The 20,740-nt window shown below is 37.3% G+C and overlaps 1 protein-coding gene across 5 annotated transcripts in view; it reads left to right on the top strand.

The window, feature by feature from the left end:
- Window positions 1-794: 794 nt before the first annotated feature.
- The window catches only part of espn (espin), a 59,345-nt gene continuing 39,399 nt past the window's right edge, over window positions 795-20,740 (top strand). For 3 of the 5 annotated variants that reach the window (XM_030138761.1, XM_030138764.1, XM_030138765.1), the window contains exons 1-5: window positions 796-1,740; window positions 6,407-6,600; window positions 17,206-17,392; window positions 17,971-18,153; window positions 19,262-19,393. In XM_030138761.1, coding sequence (XP_029994621.1) covers window positions 1,441-1,740; window positions 6,407-6,600; window positions 17,206-17,392; window positions 17,971-18,153; window positions 19,262-19,393 — 996 coding nt within the window. In that variant the 5' untranslated portion in view covers window positions 796-1,440. Of the gene's footprint in view, window positions 1,741-6,406; window positions 6,601-17,205; window positions 17,393-17,970; window positions 18,154-19,261; window positions 19,394-20,740 lie in introns of all 5 variants that reach the window. The other 2 variants (XM_030138763.1, XM_030138762.1) reach the window with 2 other exon arrangements.

The raw sequence follows: 20,740 nt of genomic DNA on the forward strand, positions 1-20,740 counted from the left end.
TTTTCATATATTATGTTTGTAATTGCTGTATTGCAATAGTGTATGATGTCTTTTACTGCTGTAGATGTTTGAGGCTAACTTGAATAAAACTACATTTGTTGACAGTTATTGCACTATTCTCTGTAAGACCATCATACTTTGTTTCTGTAAATGAAACTACTGTACTATTCTTCTTTCTAAGATTGTCTTGATTGTTGATTTTTGAATTATTATTTGTGTTTTACTTGTTCACATATAAATTTCATTGCATGTTTGGAATAAATCACTCAATCAAAACAATCAATACTTTTGCAGTGTTGCCCTGCTGCTCCAAGAAACACATATTGTATTTGTCTACTACTGCTACTGTAAACAGACTGAGACTAGTATCTTCTTTATACCATTTATTTATTCTCACCTCTTTTTTCAATGCATGACATTGAACAAGATGAGAGAAACGGTATCTCAATTCTGTGCATCTAGCGAACTGACAATAAAGAATCTTTGAATATGACTAAAATTATGTCTTTTCATTGAAATCTATTATAAGAAAGGTTTTGAAGAGATTATGTAAGAGGAACAGTTCATCCTTCAGTTTTTCATATTTAGCATCAACAGATCATCACTGGATATGTAGGGAGATGGAAAATTATAATGTAAAAAGTAAAGTTACATAATGGACTAAAAGTGAATATTGTAACTTAGATAGATAACCAGTATGTGTATGAAGCTGCATAACAAAGGAAAATACAAGTTTAAAAAAAAAAAAAAAAAAGACTAAAAACAACTGTCCTTGGTTACATTCCACCACTGCAGCCTCTCAAAGTGTGAATGGGAGTTCAAGTTGTTGTAATTGGAATGGGGCACCTTCCCAGAGCCTCACAGTAAACCAGCCGTACTGCGCCTTTAACTTCTGAGCCGATTTCCAGAAAGCAACAACCTGTAACAGGCTCAACGATCCTCCCCCTGATGGATTATTTAGCAGGCACAGAGTCCCATGTCGCCATCTGCAATAGGAATATTCTCTGAAGCACATTATACGCGTTATTTTCTCTTAAACGCGTAAGATAAACTGAGCAGATAAAGGAAACTAGTGCAGTGACAGAAGGTTGGGTTTGTGCAACAGGTGAAGCGCATCCTGGAGCGGACGGGTGCGCCACAGCGTCGCGCACATACAGATCAGGTTAGTCCGTGTCTGGGGTGAACAGGCTGTTTCAGGACACCTCAACATGTAATAGCCATCTGTTAAAATGTATAGCACGTAAACAGGAACAGAGTTTGATTTTGGTTGTATTTCTTTCGGGAAATGCGGTGCGTAAATTGACTTTTCATTATTACGCAAACCGTGCGTCTGGATGAACTGAGGCTTTAAACCTACAATGCTGAGCGCATCCACACGGTGAAAAGGACCGCGTTCAGGGCAAGTAACCGAGGGAAGGAGTCGTCCAGTCCGCTGTGGTCATGGTGGCGGAGGGGGACCGGGCGCTGCTCGCCGCAAGGCAAGGAGACCTGCAGACTCTCAAAGTGCAATTAGCGGCAAAAGCGCTGAACGCAGAAGTGAAGGATGTACTGGGGGCGTCCCCGGTGCACCACGCAGCCCGGTCCGGGAAACTGAGCTGCCTGCGCTTTCTGGTGGAGGAGGCAGGGCTGCCGGGAAACTGCCTGGCGAACAACGGGGCGAGCCCGGCGCATGACGCAGCTGCCACCGGTAACCTGGCCTGCTTACAGTGGCTGCTGACCCAGGGTGGATGTCGGCCAGAGGTGAGTGACTAGGGTGTAGTAAGTAGACGATGCCCTAATTCAACTTCCTCTGTCATGTCTGAGCTGTGGATCTTCACTGACTTCACCACACCCATTCAATCACACCAAAGTAATGGCATAAATGTTTGAGGTTAAGTTAATGGATAGTCAAAGCAGTTGTATAACATTTACTAACTTAAAGGATTTCCCAAGGCAGGCTGATTTTACCCTTTGTAAGAGGTGAAGGAAATGCATTCCTAACTCCTAAGTGAGAGTTAAACTGCTTGGGATAGGTTAGCAATCTGGAAAAATAGATAACTTCACCCATTACAGCCAGAATTCACCTACAGCAGGGGTGTCAAACATTCTAGTTCAGGGGCCACATTCAGCCCGACTGGATCTCAAGTGGGCTGGACCAGTAAAATGGTAACTGTGAAAAAAGTAAAATTATATTACGAACAGGTTTACATCGACAAAGTTTCCTTAAAAATCTGAATAACATGAACAATTTGAATTGTCTTAAGAAAAACAATTTTAACAATATTATGCCTCGGTTTATCAGTTTATCACTGACACATGTGCATTACAATCGCACAAAACATTTAGTAACAGGCAGAATATTGGCAAAATTGCATTCACTTTTCTTAAGACATTTCCGTTTGTTCATATTTGTTCAGGTTATTCACATTTTTTGTAAAAGTATAGTTTGGTAATGTAAACATTTTCATGTAATTTTACTTTTTTACAGCAAAAAAATAAAGAGAAAATGTGGGGGTGTCATTATTTATAGGTTATTATGATAGTATTTTACTGGTTCTGACCCACTTGAAATCTAATTGGACTGTATGTGTCTGAAAGTGGAACCTGAATTAAAATGATTTTGACACCATTAACTGTTAATACCTTCTGTGTCATTTTTGCATTTCACAAATTCATCCCGCTGGCTGGATTGGACCCTCTGATGGGCCGGATTTGGCCCCCAGGCTGCATGTTTTATACCTGTGACCTACAGCAACCTGAGTATCACACACTTGGACATGATTGTGGGACTTTAATGTGATCATTTAAAGATAGGAGGGGATGGAAGGCAAATATAGCACACATTCATTTAATAATAAAAATCAAAAGCTTAAAAAAAAATAAAAAATCAGATCTTTAGAGAATATATTATTAATCTTCATCACATCAGATTAGATTGGATCAGATTAGTGCACAAAGAAACTGCAGAATATACAGAAATATTGTCAGAAGATAAACATCCAGAATGCTCAAAAACTTGTGTTAACATACTGACATCCCTCATGAATTGTGACTTTGTTTTGGTTACAACCTTAAACCTGTGCTACCTCGTGTTCCTATGCTGATGAAGTATGCAAAGTGGAACTTGCAAATATTTATAGTAGTCGTATGCTGTAGCAGACCAATAAAATTATCAGATAAGGCTGACAGTGGTGATGAAGTATTGCATGTAAGTTTGTATATTCACAATATGATCCAGATTATGAACCATACACCATCCTTATTTCTCCACTGGAAGTAAGATTCTGTCAAGGCTGTGTGCAGCACTTTCCTTTACTGAATGTATGTGTATATATGTGTTGCTGACAGTGAGCTTTACAGGCTGATGTGCATCCAGTGTCATTATCTCTTTGGGTTCATTAACTTTATCACTCATCCAGTGTTGTGCAAGTTACCTCCAAACTGTAATGCATTTCAGATTACTTGTTACTGCTATTTAAAAGTAATTCCTAATAACATCACTTTCTCAGAATTGTGATGTGTTACATGACTCCTGTATTACTTTTGAGCAACATACAGGCTAGCGTTATAAATAGCGCATGCGTAGTAAACCCCCCCTTCCCCCAATCCAACAGATAGAAGAGTCTTAAATTTGCGGTACATGCGAACGGATAGCTCAGTAAGTAACGCTATGGTCTATGTTGTTTGAATCCCAGCAAGGAGCGCTAGTGTTTGTTTGTTTTTTTTTTTCAACATTTTACATGTTCAAAGAGGGGGCGCGAGGCCGAGAACGCCGGTAGATAAATCCGCAATCGATAAAGAATTCTAACTGTTCATAGAAACGTTAGCTTACCTTGTCATTGCTGATCACAGGGATCATGCTAACTAGCTTCTTGAAAGCAGGGTTAGGGTTAGCAATGAGCATCCACCTGTCAAGGGGACGAGTTTAGTCTCAGAATAAAAAGAGTTTAGTCTTGGAACGATGTGAGTAGCGCATGCGTAGAAGCACTTATTTCAGTCGGCCATTTTTTACAACTCGCTACAGCACCCGCGCTAGGACAAATCAGTGTGTTGTAAATTATGTCAGATTATGTTAAAGTACAGAGGCTTTACCTTATGTCAAGTACAGAAACTTTAGCGTTAAGGAGTGTCCTCCTAGTGATCAGATGTGATTTCGAGATTCAATTTATATGTCTACTTTGGGTTTCTTTCACAGCTGAGGCCTATCCAGCTCACAAACAACGTGATCTAAATCTGAGGAAAACTGAGCGGTGGAGGGTATGATTTGGCCTAGTGAGGTTGTCGTAGCGACTAGTAAAAGTGTCCAACAGATATAAATGCTCCTACGCATGCATGACTCACATTGTGGCGGTAATACACCAATAAGCTGGATGCCAACTGCCGTAAAACACGAAGAAGAAGAAGAAGGCTCACATTGTCCCGACACTCATATTGTCCCTTGACATGGCCAGTGTCCTGTCTTCTGCCATCTTCACCTGAGCAGGAACAGGAAGTAGAACTTTCCTGCCACATTTTTGATGTCTTAACTCTTTAATACCTGATGTGTCACCGCTGACACACCCTGTACATATACAGTTTAGATGGCTGTAATGCTTTCACTGTTGTGCAATTGTAAAAACTCCAACAACCTCCAACCTCCAACCTGAGATGTTCCGCTTTATCAGCTTTATTGGGTCATTGCGGTATTTTCACTTATTCCTGTATGAGAAGCTGGAGAAAAAGCCATTTTAGCAGTATTATAGCATGTAGTAAATTGTAAATGACTGCTAGATTTTGAATGTTCTAAGTGCTGTGGAAAAATGGGCAAAAGAACTAGCTCACAGCATATTTTCTAACCTTTTAATAATCAAAATAAGAGAAAATTCCAGATGAACCATTTTAGGCGTAGGGTTTATAGGGCTATGGTCTCATGGTCTTGCTTTTTTGTTTTGTTTTTTTTCAATTGAGCAATTAATTATGGGCGAAAAGTTTGTTATAACACAAGCGCTATTGAACATATATGGAGTAAAATATTACTGAAAATTGATTAGTAATGCCTTACACTACTGAGTTACAGCAAAAAGTAATTCGTCACTGTAAGGCATTACTTTTGTAACACATTACTCCCAACACTGCTCATACAGTATTATACAGTATTTCTCATATGTGGCATCAATGAATGAAAGTCAATGAATGTGGTGCGTACGTGATCCCCAAACGATAAAAAAAAAAAAACATCTATAAATATCCTCTGTGTTTGAAGTAATAGAGGTAACATCTAAGCTAATGCTGTGGCCTCTTTACATAGTACCATGTTTTAACAACTGGTGATCAAAAGTGCAAAAAACCTGAGTGAATTGAGTCTAACATCTTGTAACCTGTGACTCTAAATGAAAACACTGTGTAATAAGAGCTCTTTCATCCCTTACTTTCATCCATTACTTTTGAGTGCTGCCAGGTAGACCACTGAGCAGTGATAAAGAGAACCCCACACGGCACATTTACTGATAAGAAACTACTCAGTAAAACGATTAACACTGCAATATAGTTGATGGATAGGCAGTGCTGGCTTCAGGTTTTCTGCATTGTGTATTTTGCATTGTGTCTATTTCTGCTTCCTCAGTCGGTAACTTAAAACATTGCTCAAAGGATCGTAAATTGTTTTCATTTATTGCAGTGTGACATTTATTAGCCTTTTTACTTAACCAGTCAGATACTGGTTATTAGAAAAGCAAATAAACAATAGCCTTGATAAGTATGTAGGTACTATCTCTGATCTTGTAGATATGTGACATTGTTGGCCTGTAGAATGCTGGGAAGTGTATTAAGATTAGCCTAAAGTTGTGGTTTGTGACGACTTCTGTTTTCATATCAGTTTTCACAAAGGATGTTATTGCCCCATATATGAAGCAGCAACCTGTGGTGCTTAAGTAATGTACATCTCAGAAAAATCCTCAAGTTCACAGATTCATTCATTCAAATTCATAGTATATATTATTATCTTTAATATAACTCAGAAAAATACACAATGTACAATAAAATGCACTTGTGATAAAACAAAAAAGGCAATTTAGTAAAGCAATAAAGGCTTAAAAATATAAAATCGAACAAACTAATGAACTAAAACAAGAGCAGCGAGAAATAACGTGAAAAAAATTAGTTTAAAAAATGAAATGCCCAAAGGATAAAAATTAGTTAAACGTCTGTTACCAATTGGTAGTGAATAAAACTATATTTTCTACCTCAGTAAAAACAGATGAAACCTGACCAGGAGAACTGAGCTGAACACAACATTTGCATTAGAATTATCAACAACTTTTTATGGCACAGATTTCTTTTTTATACATTCTGGCCTTGGTTTTTTTCGATATCTTGACTATGCATTGGGTTTTAGGGGTTTTATTTCAGCAAAAATTTTTAATTTTGTGTCTTTTTATTTTATTTCCAGGACAGGGATAGTTCTGGCGCCACTGTTCTCCACCTCGCATCTCGCTTCAGCCACCATGAGGTCACTGATTGGCTGCTGAAGAGTGGTGAGGGTGACCCCGGGGCCACCACCGACACTGGGGCCCTACCTGTTCACTATGCTGCTGCCAAGGGAGACCTGCCCTCACTCCGACTGTTACTGGGGCACACTCCAAAGTAAGATCAGTATCGTGGTTTTCTATTTATAGCAGCCTGTAGCTTCTTTTACTGTGTTTACTCTGTTGTGGCTATAGGTGTTCTCTGTGGCCTCAATTTGGTTGTGTAGAATTTGTGTTGCTTATGTAAGGTTTTTCTTGGTCTTTGCGCTGAAAATGCAAATACCTTTCTTAGAAAAGTGTCCAAAAGCATTACTCACAGACCGACAGTATCTAAGAGTAACTCTGTGTTTTTTGTTTTTTTTTTTTTAATCATCTGACTGAAACTAGGAAGTTGTTCAACCAAACCACACATATGATGATTTGCGATCGATCGATCGATCGATAGATAGATAAAACATAAATTTCTCTTTTGTCATGGTTGTAAGACAAAGTTGAAAAACCACACTCAGGAATTAAAAACACCCCAACACATCAAAAACACAGTTCAACAGATCGAAACAAGTAAAACACATACAATAACAAAAAACTCTGACAAGAATCCACATGTTAAAAGCAGTCGATTTATAGAGATTTGTTCTAAATCATTACATATCTGTCACATAGTTAAGAAAATAAAGACACCAATCACTGAACGTACAATGTATAATTTCTGCAACTTGTCAGTCAAAACTATAACACAAGACATAATAGCTGATGCTGTGAAGTAGTGTGGGGTCATGGGAGTTGTAGTTTTTACCATTGTTGCTAATAAAAAATTATGTCAACAGATACCATAGTGTATTAAAGTCTTCTGGGTGTTATATTTAGTGACATGCATCCATATTATGTTATGTAATTTTGATGAAACAGCTTTAAATAGAGTTAAACTTCAGTGTTAGTGACAGATATGTTGACATATGACCAAATTAAATGAGCTATTACACTGAATAGAAATATGGATGTCTCAAAAGCAGAACTTGACAAAAGCTTAGTCAGTTTTAGATATTTTAAGTAGGAAATGTAACATGAAAGTATCTACAACTGACTGAAACATCTCCATTTTGATTCCAAGTCTTGTGACCTTTTGTTTTTTGCTATTTGTGTCACATTGTCTCTCATTTGGGGGCTCAGGAGTTAGAGCGGGTTGTCCAATCAAATCCCGCTCTAGTCATGTACCGTTGTCCATGGGCAAGACGCTTCACCCTCCTTTCCTCCAGTGTCACTCACACTGGTGTATGAAGGTGTATGAATGTTCGGTGGTGGTCGGAGGGGCTGTTTGGCGCGAATTGGCAGCCACGCTTCCGTCAGCCTGCCCCATTGCAGCTGTGGACCACCACCAGAGTGTGAATGTGAGAATGAATGAATAATGGATCAATAATGTAAAGCACTTTGGGTGTCTTGAAAAGTGCTATAGAAATCTAATTCATTATTATTATTATTTGCTCACTATTTGACGCCACAGTAATGAAAATGATCTTATTTATGGCATGATATGTATATTAAATAGATCCAGACAGATACATTATTCCGTCAAACCTTAGTGCAGTACACAAAATCATACAGGCTGTGTGTCTGCACCATCAGCACATATGACATCAAGTCTGGATAAACAGTGTGTACCGATGTAAATGTGGATTTTGGTGCGTATTTGTTTGTCTAAGATAAATTAAATTCTTACTTCCAATACTCGTCTTTAACAGTCCTCTCACTTTTTCTTTCGCTCACTTCAAGGCCGACGACAGTCTGTAACCGAAACGGGTTTCAGTGGATCAACTTTTAGATGGTTGACACATTAGACATCTGACTTTGTTAAAAGATCTAGCAGAGTGAAGGTCAACAAGTCAGCCAGTATTTACACATCCTTTTTGTTGTTGTTGTTGTTTTTACCCAACACTTTAGCACTTTAGCTGGTTTGGGTGAACAGACGTCAGAACTAAAACTTCGATTTTTTTTATCCTTGGTGGAGCAAACTAAAGACTTCAGAGTTTAAATCCCATCTACAAAAAAACCTCTTAGTGGTTTACTTACTCTCAAAATAGTGCGCAGCGCCATAATGCACGTCTGCTCCTTATGTAATATACCTAGTATGATGCACATAAGTGTGTATAGCTGTTAACAGAAACAGTCAAGATTTGTGATTTAAAACAGTATTTGCCTGAATCAGTGTTGCTAAAGAGTTACCTGAACAGTTTGCATAATAATGTGTGTGTAATTATCACAGTACTTGATGGATGTCAATGCTAATCAGTGCAGTGTCAGGCCCACTCATGCCCTGTGGAGATAACACCCACCTATTGCCCGTTGCCTGTTTGATTACCATGGACACAGGCAAGTCATTAGGAAGAGTGAGCACTTTTTTGTTTCCTTGCCGATAAAACATGGCTAAAGTGACACGGGAGCGAAAACATGTAGGAATGGATGTTGAAAAAGGGAGGCAGGGTTTAAAGTCGGTTCTGTGGGTTTTATTAAAGTGGACTGTGGAGGCTGGAGTTCAGTTTGTGATAATGTAACAGTAATAAAAGCAGATTTGGCATAGTCCAGAGAAATCATTAAAACTGTTTCAACTAAGGCTATTATGTCGACTAATGGAAAACAGGTCAAATACTTTTATGGAATTAATGAAGAAAAAGAGAAGCAGGGTTTTACTGTTTTAATATAAGAGTTCATATTGGATTTAGCTATTTTATATTGATCAGGTATTTAACTTTATTTGCCATGCGTTTACTTGACATTGATGGATAACAGTTTTAATGCTGGAGAGTATTGGTGAGGTTACTGTTTCTGGTTCTGTGAAGTACTGTATTTGTTTTACCAGGGGATTATTTAGGCTCATTTAAAAGTTATGAGAACAAGGTCAAGTATCTGGATGTTTCTACTTAGGAAACATAAATAACTTTGGACCTTCAACTCTGATAGTAATACTGACGTGGACTTGTTACACTGAATTTGTTCATGTAACTTATTTTATTTTTGTCATTCAAGTGAATTTAACTCAGATCTCATGGCATACTCATTGCCCTTTCACCAACATACACTATGAGTCTTTTTTATTTTCAGTTTACACCAGTTATAAAACAATAAAAAGAGAAAATATGCATATAGGTTTTGAGAATATTTTCTTTGCCTGCAGCCATAAGGAAGTAGGAAACTAATCAACTTACGACATAATCTTTAAGCTACTCATCACTGTCTCTTGACCTGTTTTGACTTTAATATCCTCATTTGCTTGTCGAAATGGTAAATTTGTACAATATTGTGCGGTTGCACCCCTGGCAGGTGCATAGCTGTTGAAAAATTAATGAGGCTCAGGGACATGGTAGCTTCCTGATAGCCGGGCCCCATTCACTCTTCTCCATCACCCCTCCCACTGCTGCTGTTTACCACCATCTCCACGGTGACACACAGTAGCGCCAACTGGTGATAAGATAATGAGGAAAACAAATCCATTTGAATAGACAGGCTGCTTTCTAGTCACCGGTCTCAGGTATTGTTTATAATGGAACTTTGCAGTGGGGAGATAGCATTATTGTCTCAGGGGTTATTAAAAGCTGCAAATTTGTATCACCGACTTATAAGAGGTAATTTGATGGCTTAGAAAGGTTCTTGAATCACTTGGATAACATGATCCCCTGTGCTACATCATTACTTTAGTTACTTGGAGCTTTATGACAAAGTAATGAGAGTGTGACTGTGGTTACAATACATAGGGCACCAGTAAATAAGTCAGTGCAACAAAGTACTCTGTTGCATTATCAATATCTGGATGCATTTATTTATTTATTCATTCATTTTATGTAACTGCATTATCCTCTGGAGGGTCAAAGAGGGGCTGGAGCTGATCCCAGCTGGCGTCAGGTTAAAGTGGGGTACATCCTGGCCAGGTCTTCGGTTTATCACAGGGCTACAGCCGTTTGTTTATGCTTAAAGTCACTAAAAATGCCATAAGTATCAGGTCACATTATAAATGATAGAACACTAGTTTTCAGGTCTGTTTCACGCCATTAAGAGTTACATAACTTCAGCTGATTTGTCCAAACCATCTGAAAGATAGGAAGGTAATTTCCAGACAATAGGAATAGATACTGTGGCATAAATATGTATTTCCTCATGACTTGAATATTATCCTAATAATGACTGAATGATGAAAATTTAACTACCGCCTTAATGTTCATATTCTGTGTGAATAACAGATGGAAGAAGGGAAAGGAAATATGAACTTCCCCAGGAGTGGACAAGATGTACTTGAATGCATGCACGCAATGCAATGAAGTCCCACTTGTACCCACATACCACTCATATCACTTACACATATGCATATCAGCACGGTCATACACGTGCAAAGAATATTATTTGCTAAGTCACCGTGAAGCTTACATCTTATTATTTTTACTCTGATGTTTTTTTTTTGTGTTCATAAAATCAGAGATTGAACCATGGCATCATAGCATTTGCTTTTGGATTGTTGTTTTGAAACCAGTGGCTTTAGTTTTAGACACTGGTATGTTGGCTTTTTGGAGACAGAGGTGACCATATTTGGACAAAAAGAGCGGAACGGAGGAGTTATGGGTGAAGTAATACTAAATGCTATCTTACTGACTCAGTAAATGGGTAAACTTAAAGTCATGTTACAGTCTTATTAATTTAGGTTATTCACCACAACTACAAAAACTAACCACAGATTGAAAAAGTCATGTTTTAAGTGAAAAAAGGAACTCAGATTCCAGTGTTAACTATTTATGCTGCTGTGTTCAACTGTTGCAATTATCCTGTTAGTAAAATGACTTTATTTTAACTATTGAGGATGTATAATGTTGCATCTGTTCCCAGATATTGTAGTGTTTGTCAGATTTATAAGACATTTAAACTAATTGCTTGTTTGCCCGTCCTTCCGTCTGTCTATCCCAGTGAACCAAAGCCAACAGGCTCCTGTGCTGTGTGTCTGCTGATAGCCTCAGTACACAATGGGCTGAATGAATGAGAGACAGATACAGAAAGGCTACAGACAGGTTATGTAATCAGTTAGTGCAGATTAGGATCTTCGGCCTTTGGCATAATTCCAAGATGCATCTGAGATGAGAAGAAATCTACATTAGGATTTTAGAAATTCATGTGGCTACGTCATGATTTTAATTAGTGACGTAAGTTTTACTTAATTTTACTATACACTGTAAATGTGCTGAAGTACCAAAACAATCTGCTTGGTTTGCACACCTGAGCAGGTGTATCATGTCTACAAACATGCATTTATTTCTGAAGTATGAAGTATGTAAAAGACCATACATCTTTCATAGAACCAGTGGCTCAGCTGCAGCACATATTTCCTTCAGGTCTAATCCTCTTAATAACTTCTTGGTACAAGTTGGATGAAAACTCCTTTCTGTTCTTTTGAACAACAAGAGGTTTAAACTCAAAAAAATGCAAAGCAGTATGTCGTTTTAAGATCTGCACAGTATTACCACTGTGTGTGTAAAGTTTAGACTTCCAAAGTGCAACAAAGTGTGTTTTTCTCCTAACATAGATTGTGTACAGGTTCATTATGAAATGTAGTTCTACCCTGAAGTGTTTGGTTTTTTATTTTCAATCTATTTTAGTCTCTCAAATTTGCATATCCTCCTGAGACTCAGTAAGTAAAAGTTTTGGGTTTTTTACATTACGTAATTGCCTTTACTGGAACCGTATGATGCCACAGTTTTTCTGATATTTTTGTTTTTATTTAATTAAATGTCCTTTGCAGTGGACATTTTGTTTGTTTGTTTGTTTGTTTGTTTGTTTTAAATAAAGCTGTGAAACTCTTGTCCACTACAGAGGACAAAAATGCATTGCTGGGTCTCAGGAGGATATATAAAATACATTACTTTTTAACATAGACGAGAACTTGATAGTGCCAATACATACTACTAGTATTTAAATCAGATATCCCTAACCAAGGAGCAAGGAGTTTGGTTCCAAAATAAAGCCAATGTGGAGGTATTTTAAAGTTGTAACACCACTGATGGTGGCTGGGGTTCCTCCAAGATGTCCCTGTCCCTTTGACTTACACTGAACTTCTATCTAAAAAATACTAAGATAATTTTTCCCAGGAATTATTAACATCTCATTCATTTAATTTGGACCCTCTAATAAGTGATCTTTAAATTATTGCTCCATTAAAAAGATCTCAGGTCTAATAAAAGGCTCTGATAATGGGTGTAAATGATAGCTCGCTCATCTGTCAAGTCAGACTTTTGGAGTTTTTGTTTTAATTTTTCCTGGCAGAAAACTCAACTGTAGCTGCAATTAATAGGCTCCACTAACAAGACAATAAAAATGACTTTGTCACACAGTGCTTGAAGCCGTTCACAGTTTTACTGCATCAGTGAAGTTGCATTTAGCAGTAGCTCACTTTTGACTCCTAACCCACCTGTAGCTCCACCCCTTTTGTCCAAATCTGGTCACTTATACCTAAAAAAATTGCCAACATGATGACAGTGAAATTGACAACTACTGGCTCCAAAACTGCGCTTTAGAAACCAATGGGTGACATCATTGTTACTTCATCCTGTAACTGTATAATTGTGTCTATGATCCTATTTCATAAACTTGGACACATTAAAAAAACAAACTCTTTTGCTTTTTTCCCCTCTTTTTAAGGATGTGCACTAAATAATATGTAATTTAATATGTCTTTCTTTAGTACACGCTGTACTCTGTCACCAAATTCATGCAAATTAGTGCAGCAGCTTTGTGTATTCTTACCGACAGGTAAAGGAATCCCAAAGAGATGCGGGCCATTACATTACCTCAGTGGTGGAGGTAATAAATGCATTAATTCCCCACAACACTTTTCATTATTTAGACAGGAAAGACTACTGAGAACGTAACAAGTCTTTATCAGGCAAGAGGACCATTAGTGTGACATCCATTACTTTGCTAGTAATGAAGATAACCCCGGTCTTTGTTCCTGGGTACACAGGAGGAGACGCAGTCCAGATAATTACTGAGGTAAATTACTCATTGGAGCTGAACTGGAAATATATCAAATGTCTGCTACTTCAGAATATGTTTTTTTCCCTTTGAGTGACAAAGTGATTGACGAGTATCGCCCCGCTGTGCCAGTTGCTTGCTGTTTCGTCACACAAGGCTAAGCTCTTTCTTAGGTGTTTGAAATGTACACCTGTTCTCCAAAAGCAGCCCTTTACCGGAGAGTGTTCAAGTCTCTTCACTTTGGAGAGGCCTGACAATGGCACAGCATACTTTAGTTCAGCCTGTGACAAAACCCAACTTTGTCGCCTTCGTGATGTTTGTAGTTAGATTAATGACGAATGTAAGCCTCTGTCCTATGGAGACCCCTATGTGTCGGTGAAATTCAGCCCACTTTGGTTACAGTCATAAATAATTAATCTGTCTGCCCACTTCCTGATGAGAGAAGCGTAGATTACTTCTCCTCTTATTTTGAAATATTTAACATGTACTTTTTATGTACAACTTTTCCTTCCTGAAAGACACATGTCTGACTATTGTTTTTCAAGTCTTCACAGATTTTGCTATTTTAAGAAATTCATCTCTCTTTCTAGTAAATTTTAAACGCTACCTCCAGATAAATAAATGCACCCTGCTGTGTTAACCCATAAAGACCCCGTGCTACTTTTGTGGCAGTTCTCAAATGAACTTTTGTCTCTAACTTTTCTTAAGTGATTTACTAGGAGAAAATGAAAGGTGTGCAGGATCCCCATAAAAATTTGATGAAAAAATAAAGTAAGGTCGGCACAACCTGTGAGGATAATATTATTATAAATGGCAGTAAATCACTTAAAATGATGAAAAAAAAATAAAGTAAGGTCCGCACAACCTGTGAGCCCACAGGTTGTGCGGACCTTACTGTATTTTTTTTTCATCATTTTAAGTGATTTACTGCCATTTATAATAATATTATCCTCTGCATTTTGGATTTTTCACTGTAAATCATGCATTTTCCTATATTTAATTTCCTTCATGAAAACTCAAGTAAATTTAAAGGTTATATCAAAACAGAGAAAAATGAAGAAAAAGTCACATTTTCGGCAAAGATATCAATAACTGAGTGTGTCTCCATCCACTGTCATTGATCCAACTCCATGGGTTTTACTAGTGAATCAATGTTGTAGAAGATGACGGTGTTTCCATGGTAACTACGGAGCCTCTGAACGTCCAAATGGGTCATATCTGATGACCATGAAAAGATTAAAAACTGCATTTTACACCAATTATTTACAAGTATTGATTGGATTAATGGATCAACAGGTATTAGACACTTTAGATCAGTAGATGGTTTTGGTCACCAGTGGATGTTTGGGTCTTTATGGGCTAAATTTGGACCAGAACACAATCCACATGTAATTTTTATATGGGGTCTTTAGTTTTTTGGCCTTGAGCCACGTCCTTGGCAGGGAAAGCTTGGTAGGGTCATGTTTACGTCTATAGGATCCACCTGTCCACTTAAGTCCAACTTCTCATTACCTTCACCTACTTCGTCTGCCTCGATCAGTAGCAGCCCTTCCTTAAACGCAAAGCAAGTCGGACAAAGCTAGCGCAGGAGTAATCCTCTTACCAGACTCGTTGCCCATTTGTCAGCGCCAAATAAAGCACAACCTTATGGGATTTAGTGAGGAGGCACTTGTTCACTCCCTGACCTCCCGCTGTGACTGAAAAGATCCGGGACAAGAAGAGATACAAGAGCTGGACCAGCTTTCCAGGAGAGGCAACACGAAGGCCCTGTTGGAATAAAGGAGAGAGGATTTGGCACATTATTATTTCAGTCTGTTCTCAAAATAGCCGCATGTTGACACTGACAAAGGGATGTTTTCTTGTCACTGTGACCTGTAAGAGTAGATCCACAGTAAAGCAGAGAAATCTAGAAACAGTGTTTAACCTTTTACAGAACACTCATGGGAATACTCTGAAATTCAAATTTTTAACCTTAGTGTGTTATTGGAAGACATAACAAGACTTCATTACTTTTGTGAAATTTTTCAAAATGTTGTATTTTCATGTAGAAAATCAAAGTCAATGAAGTTACCATATTTGGTTTCTTACCCATAAGTGGCAAAAAAAGAAATACAAGAACTATACATAAAAAATACAAGAAAAACACATGTAAGGTGAAAGGAACATGTATTTTAGAACATTAGAACATCACTTTTAGAACGTTAGACTAACATCAGTGCTGATCCAGACACCTGTCCACATCCACATTATCCCTTTGAACATCATTCCTTACATTAGTACCATTACTTCATGGTACCTAACAAAGCAGGTACACTCACTGTTCATGCAGAGGTGGACCTTACAGACCCTGTAGACCACATTGGACCTGAGATTGTTGACTCACTGTCCTCACTGTAACTGTTGCTTTCACTGTCTTGTAATGTGTGTGGAAATGATCAAAAATAGTCACTTGGCTGATAAAAGGTTAAACAAAGCTTCATTTAACAGTATAGTTTCTGGTTATGAACAAAACACTTCAATAACAACAAAATACAAACACATGGAGAACAGTTTTGTGTACCTATGTTAATTTAAAGTGTATGCGTTATTTCTAATATTTTCATTGCTTTACTCTACAGTCGTACAGTTTCCAGTGGGGAACCATTAAGTGCTCATCAAAGCCACTAGACTCCTGTGAAAAAAATAGTAATTGTACCATTCAGATCCGCTGTTTTGATAACTTTGTTTGAGTCATTGATTGTGATTTTGTCATTTTAACATGTTAGTTAAAATCCAAACTAACATATTAAGGCTGTTTATTCAGGAGGTAAAATTACATCTGTTGTTGAGAGCGTCTGTTAGTTATGAGGAATGACACATATTAAAAACCTCTGATTAGAGGATGTTGCCATCATATATATATATATATATATATATATATATATGTATATGTGTGTGTGTGTGTGTGTGTATATATATATACATATACACACACACACACACATTTCATAACATAGAGAAGTCCTAAATGGTTGACTCTGTCAGCACTTGTGAGGTTCAGGATCATTTAAAATAGGAGGTGGCTTGTTGAGCTATTGTTGCCTTTTTTTTTTCTTTTCTTATTTTTAAAATAAATTTGCTGATTTTCATGATTAATAACTCCAGCATGTGTTTCCTCACAGTAGTCATTTCATTTGTTTTGCAGCTCAAGACCATGTTTGATTTTTTCATGTTTATTTATTTCCATGTCAGTTGTGATTTAAAAAAAGAGTATATTCTTATTTCAACAGCATTTATGACTAGAGACTGTGTATTACCTTTAGAAATGTGCCACACCCTGTGACTCTTGTACAACAGAGTGGATGAGTCCTTTTTTGCTGTGCGTGAATGTTTCAAAGTACATCAGGTGTCTTATTTTGACAGACTGGGTGTAATTGTTTTGCATTTAATTTAAATGACATACTGTCATTTGAAACCATGCACTCCTCTTTACAAAGATCACTGAAGAAGATTCATGCTTTTATTTTACTTTAATGTGTATTTGTACAAAATACAACACATTCTAGTTAAGTTACAAAAGCAGCTAAATGGAAAGTTGTTTCATTTGATGCAGATGTTAATGTCAGTAATAGGAGAACAATATATCAGCTGGTTGCCTTTACAGGTGTTTTGATTTATCAGAAAAGGGTCAAATATTATCCCATTCAGTCTGTTTTTGGTCTGTGTCCAAATTCCTTTACAGTGTTGTCAATTTACAAACTAAGAATGGTGCCACACCGCTCTACCTGGCCTGCCAGGAGGGTCATCTGGAGGTCGTCCAATACCTGGTGAAGGATTGTGGGGCAGATTGGAGCATCAGGGCCAACGATGGGATGACACCTCTACATGCTGCTGCCCAGATGGGCCACAACACCGTCATCGTCTGGCTGGTACGCATTCAGCTTTAAACTTTAAAGAGTGGTGCTGTGTTTTAGGTGACCAAACTGGAAGTGAGCGTTACCCTGATTCATTGACTGGAATTTTTCCACTTGGTTTTGCATGATTTCAGGAAATAATGAATACATGCACAAACACAAATGAAAGACTATGATTTTTGAAACATAAATGTAATCTCCAAAAGTAAAACATTAACTTTAGGCTGAACTAACTACACTATGACCACATAACAACAAGGCATCTACTGTACTTGATTTCATACATTTAATGTCTGTAATGAAAACTATCCATTCAATTGTGATCTATTTAAACTAGAACAGACTGCAGCTCTATCAAATAACTGAGTATAAGAGTTTTGACATTTGCATGATGTCCCTAACAACCTCTGTCATGTCATTTCACAATGTTTATTCCAAGATTCACTTTCTAGAACATGGAAAAGCATCCAAATGCTATTTATTTAATGCCATAGAACGAAATATGAGAAACCCTTATTTATCATTTCAGGGAAATACTGAGACACTTCTAGATTTTTATGTTGACAATAAATCCTCTCTTTTTTTTTTTTTAGATGAGTTTTACAGACATCAGTTTAGCAGACCGCGATGGTGACGGAGCCACGGCCATGCATTTTGCAGCGAGTCGAGGCCATGCAAAAGTACTCAGCTGGTTGTTACTGCACGGTGGTGAGATTGTCACCGATAACTGGGAAGGGACTCCGCTTCACGACGCCGCAGAGAATGGTGAACTGGAGGTGTGTGTTTTATATCATGAGGATCACAGCACATTTAAGCAGAAGGACTTTGAATGGGCTCATTATTTAGATAGATAGATAGATAGATAGATAGATAGATAGATAGATAGATAGATAGATAGATAGATAGATAGATAGATAGATAGATAGATAGATAGATAGATAGATAGATAGATAGATAGATAGATAGATACTTTATTAATCCCGTGGGAAGTTCAATTTAATCTGTGGTTGTGACATCAGTCGTCTTTATCCGTCCAAAGCCAGATAATAATAAACTCATTGTATGTAAGATTTGATAAGTGGTAATTTTTTGCAAAACTTCAACTGTTCTTTCCAGGATTATTATTATTATTATTATTATTATTATTATTATTATTATTATTATTATTATTATTCTATACATTATGTAGGAGAATTAAGAAGCCTAGTGTTCCTATCCATACTGCATTTCAGGGCTTAACCGTGTGTTTTGAATGACGTATGGTTTTCGCCACAGTCAAACCTACTGCTTTGACTGACATATTTTTGTTGCCACTTCTTGTCAGTCAGATGCAACACAAGCTTTGTGTACCACACCTATCCTTTTTAATTCTATCTTCCAATCCCATCCAATCCAACTTTATTTGTAAAGCACTTTAAAACAACCACAGTGGACCAAAGTGCTGTACAGAAAAATGAATAAAAACTAAAATAACAGAGTAAAATACAAGAATAGATTAAAAATAAATAAGTACATAAAAATACAAAAGAATAGATAAAACCTGAATAAAAGAATAAAATACAAGAATAGATTAAAAACATAAAAAGCTGTACAATTTAAAAACAACAGCAAATAAGAACAGTACCAAATAAAACAACTGAATAAACATAAGATATTCAAACATCTCATGTGATTTCAAAGGCCAAGGAGAAAAGGTGAGTTTTAAGAAGGGATTTGAAAACAGACCTATCTTCCCTAAAATGAGTTGAGATTTCATACTTGCTAATATTTTTAAAGTAGGGGTACATTTTTAATAAGCTAAATAAGTGTGAATAAGTTCCCTGTCTGCCTCCTGTGACGTAACTTAATGATTTTGTTTCTCGTCTTCCTCTCGTTACTCATCAGTGTTGTCAGATCCTTGTGGTCAACGGAGTGGACCTGGGCATCAGGGACCAGGACGGCTTCACAGCAGCAGACCTGGCCGAATATAATGGCCACTCCCAGTGTGCCAAATACCTACGCACTGTGGAGAACATGGTAAGAGACACAAGACTGTACCTGAAATGTCCTGCTACATTTTAAGTAATCTCACAAAGCCGGACCTATTTGGATACTTTCTTTGGGTCAGTAAGTTATCTGGGCTGTTTGACTAGTTCTTGCAGGATGCTACATCAGTAAATTTGCAAAATAGTGGCATGAGTGAAGATGTTTTAGGGGAATATGAGGAAGTGTGTCATGGTTTTAACCCATAAAGACACAAATATCCTTAGACAACCAAAACCATCTACTGTTCTAAACTGTTTAATGCCTGTTGATACGCTAATCCTATCAATATGTAAATAACTGGGGGTAAAATGCAGTTTTTCATCTTTTCATGGTCATCAGATATGACCCATTTGGACATTCAGAGGCTCCATAGTGAACATGGAAACACTGTCATCTTCTACAACATAGATTCACCAGAAAAACCCATGGAGTTGGATAAATAACAGTGGATGGAGACACTCTTATATTTTCAGTTACCGAGTCACTTTTTCTTCAGTTTTCTCTGTTTCTGATATAATAACCCTCAACTTTAATCTGAGCTCTTATGAACATCTACAGATTAGTAAATTAAATATAGAAAAATACCAGATTTTCACTAAAAAATGCAAAACACAGAGGGTAATATTCTAGTAAATGGTGATAAATCACTCCAGAATGGTTTAATATAGAGGAAAAATCTTTTGGGAACTGCCACAAAGGTAGCACTGGGTCTTTATGGGTTAAAATGATTGAATTCCATCAAAACAAAACAGCATACAAGTAGAAGTTAGTCTTGGTCAAAAATTGAGATTTACAGGGTGTAGCTGGAGCTCGGAGGCAGTTGTGATTCCACATAGTGAAGGGGAATTCTACAACATAACACTGATACTGGCCTTAAGGATAATGATAAAACCCTGCTATCTCTATTATGACACATTGGAAACCTTCACTTTTATTCCAGTGGAGTGTTTCCATGAAGTTCATCTTGGGCTGAATCAAGATACTTGCTCTTGTTTGCATGTAGTAACAAATGTGTTAGAAATAGCCTTTAAATTAGAACAAAATAATTCTGTTTATTGTTATGTGCTTTCATAAGGTAGTGTATTATACCTATGTACTGAAACTGACTTAACAACCCTCTGTGTTTTCAGCAGGATCTTAAACTTATCACTGTCCAGAAATCTCCAAAAAACATAGTTACTAATAATACAATTTTCTTTTTCTTTGTGCACATTGAACAATGAGCATCAGCCTTTTATTATTTTAGGAACTGTTGAATAATGATGAAGTATCTGAGACTGTACAGCTCAGAATATCAACAATCATCAGGGATTTCTGTACATTTGTGGAGGGTTTAGT

This window comes from Sphaeramia orbicularis, chromosome 7 (genome assembly GCF_902148855.1).
Source record: "Sphaeramia orbicularis chromosome 7, fSphaOr1.1, whole genome shotgun sequence".
Lineage (NCBI taxonomy): Eukaryota > Metazoa > Chordata > Actinopteri > Kurtiformes > Apogonidae > Sphaeramia > Sphaeramia orbicularis.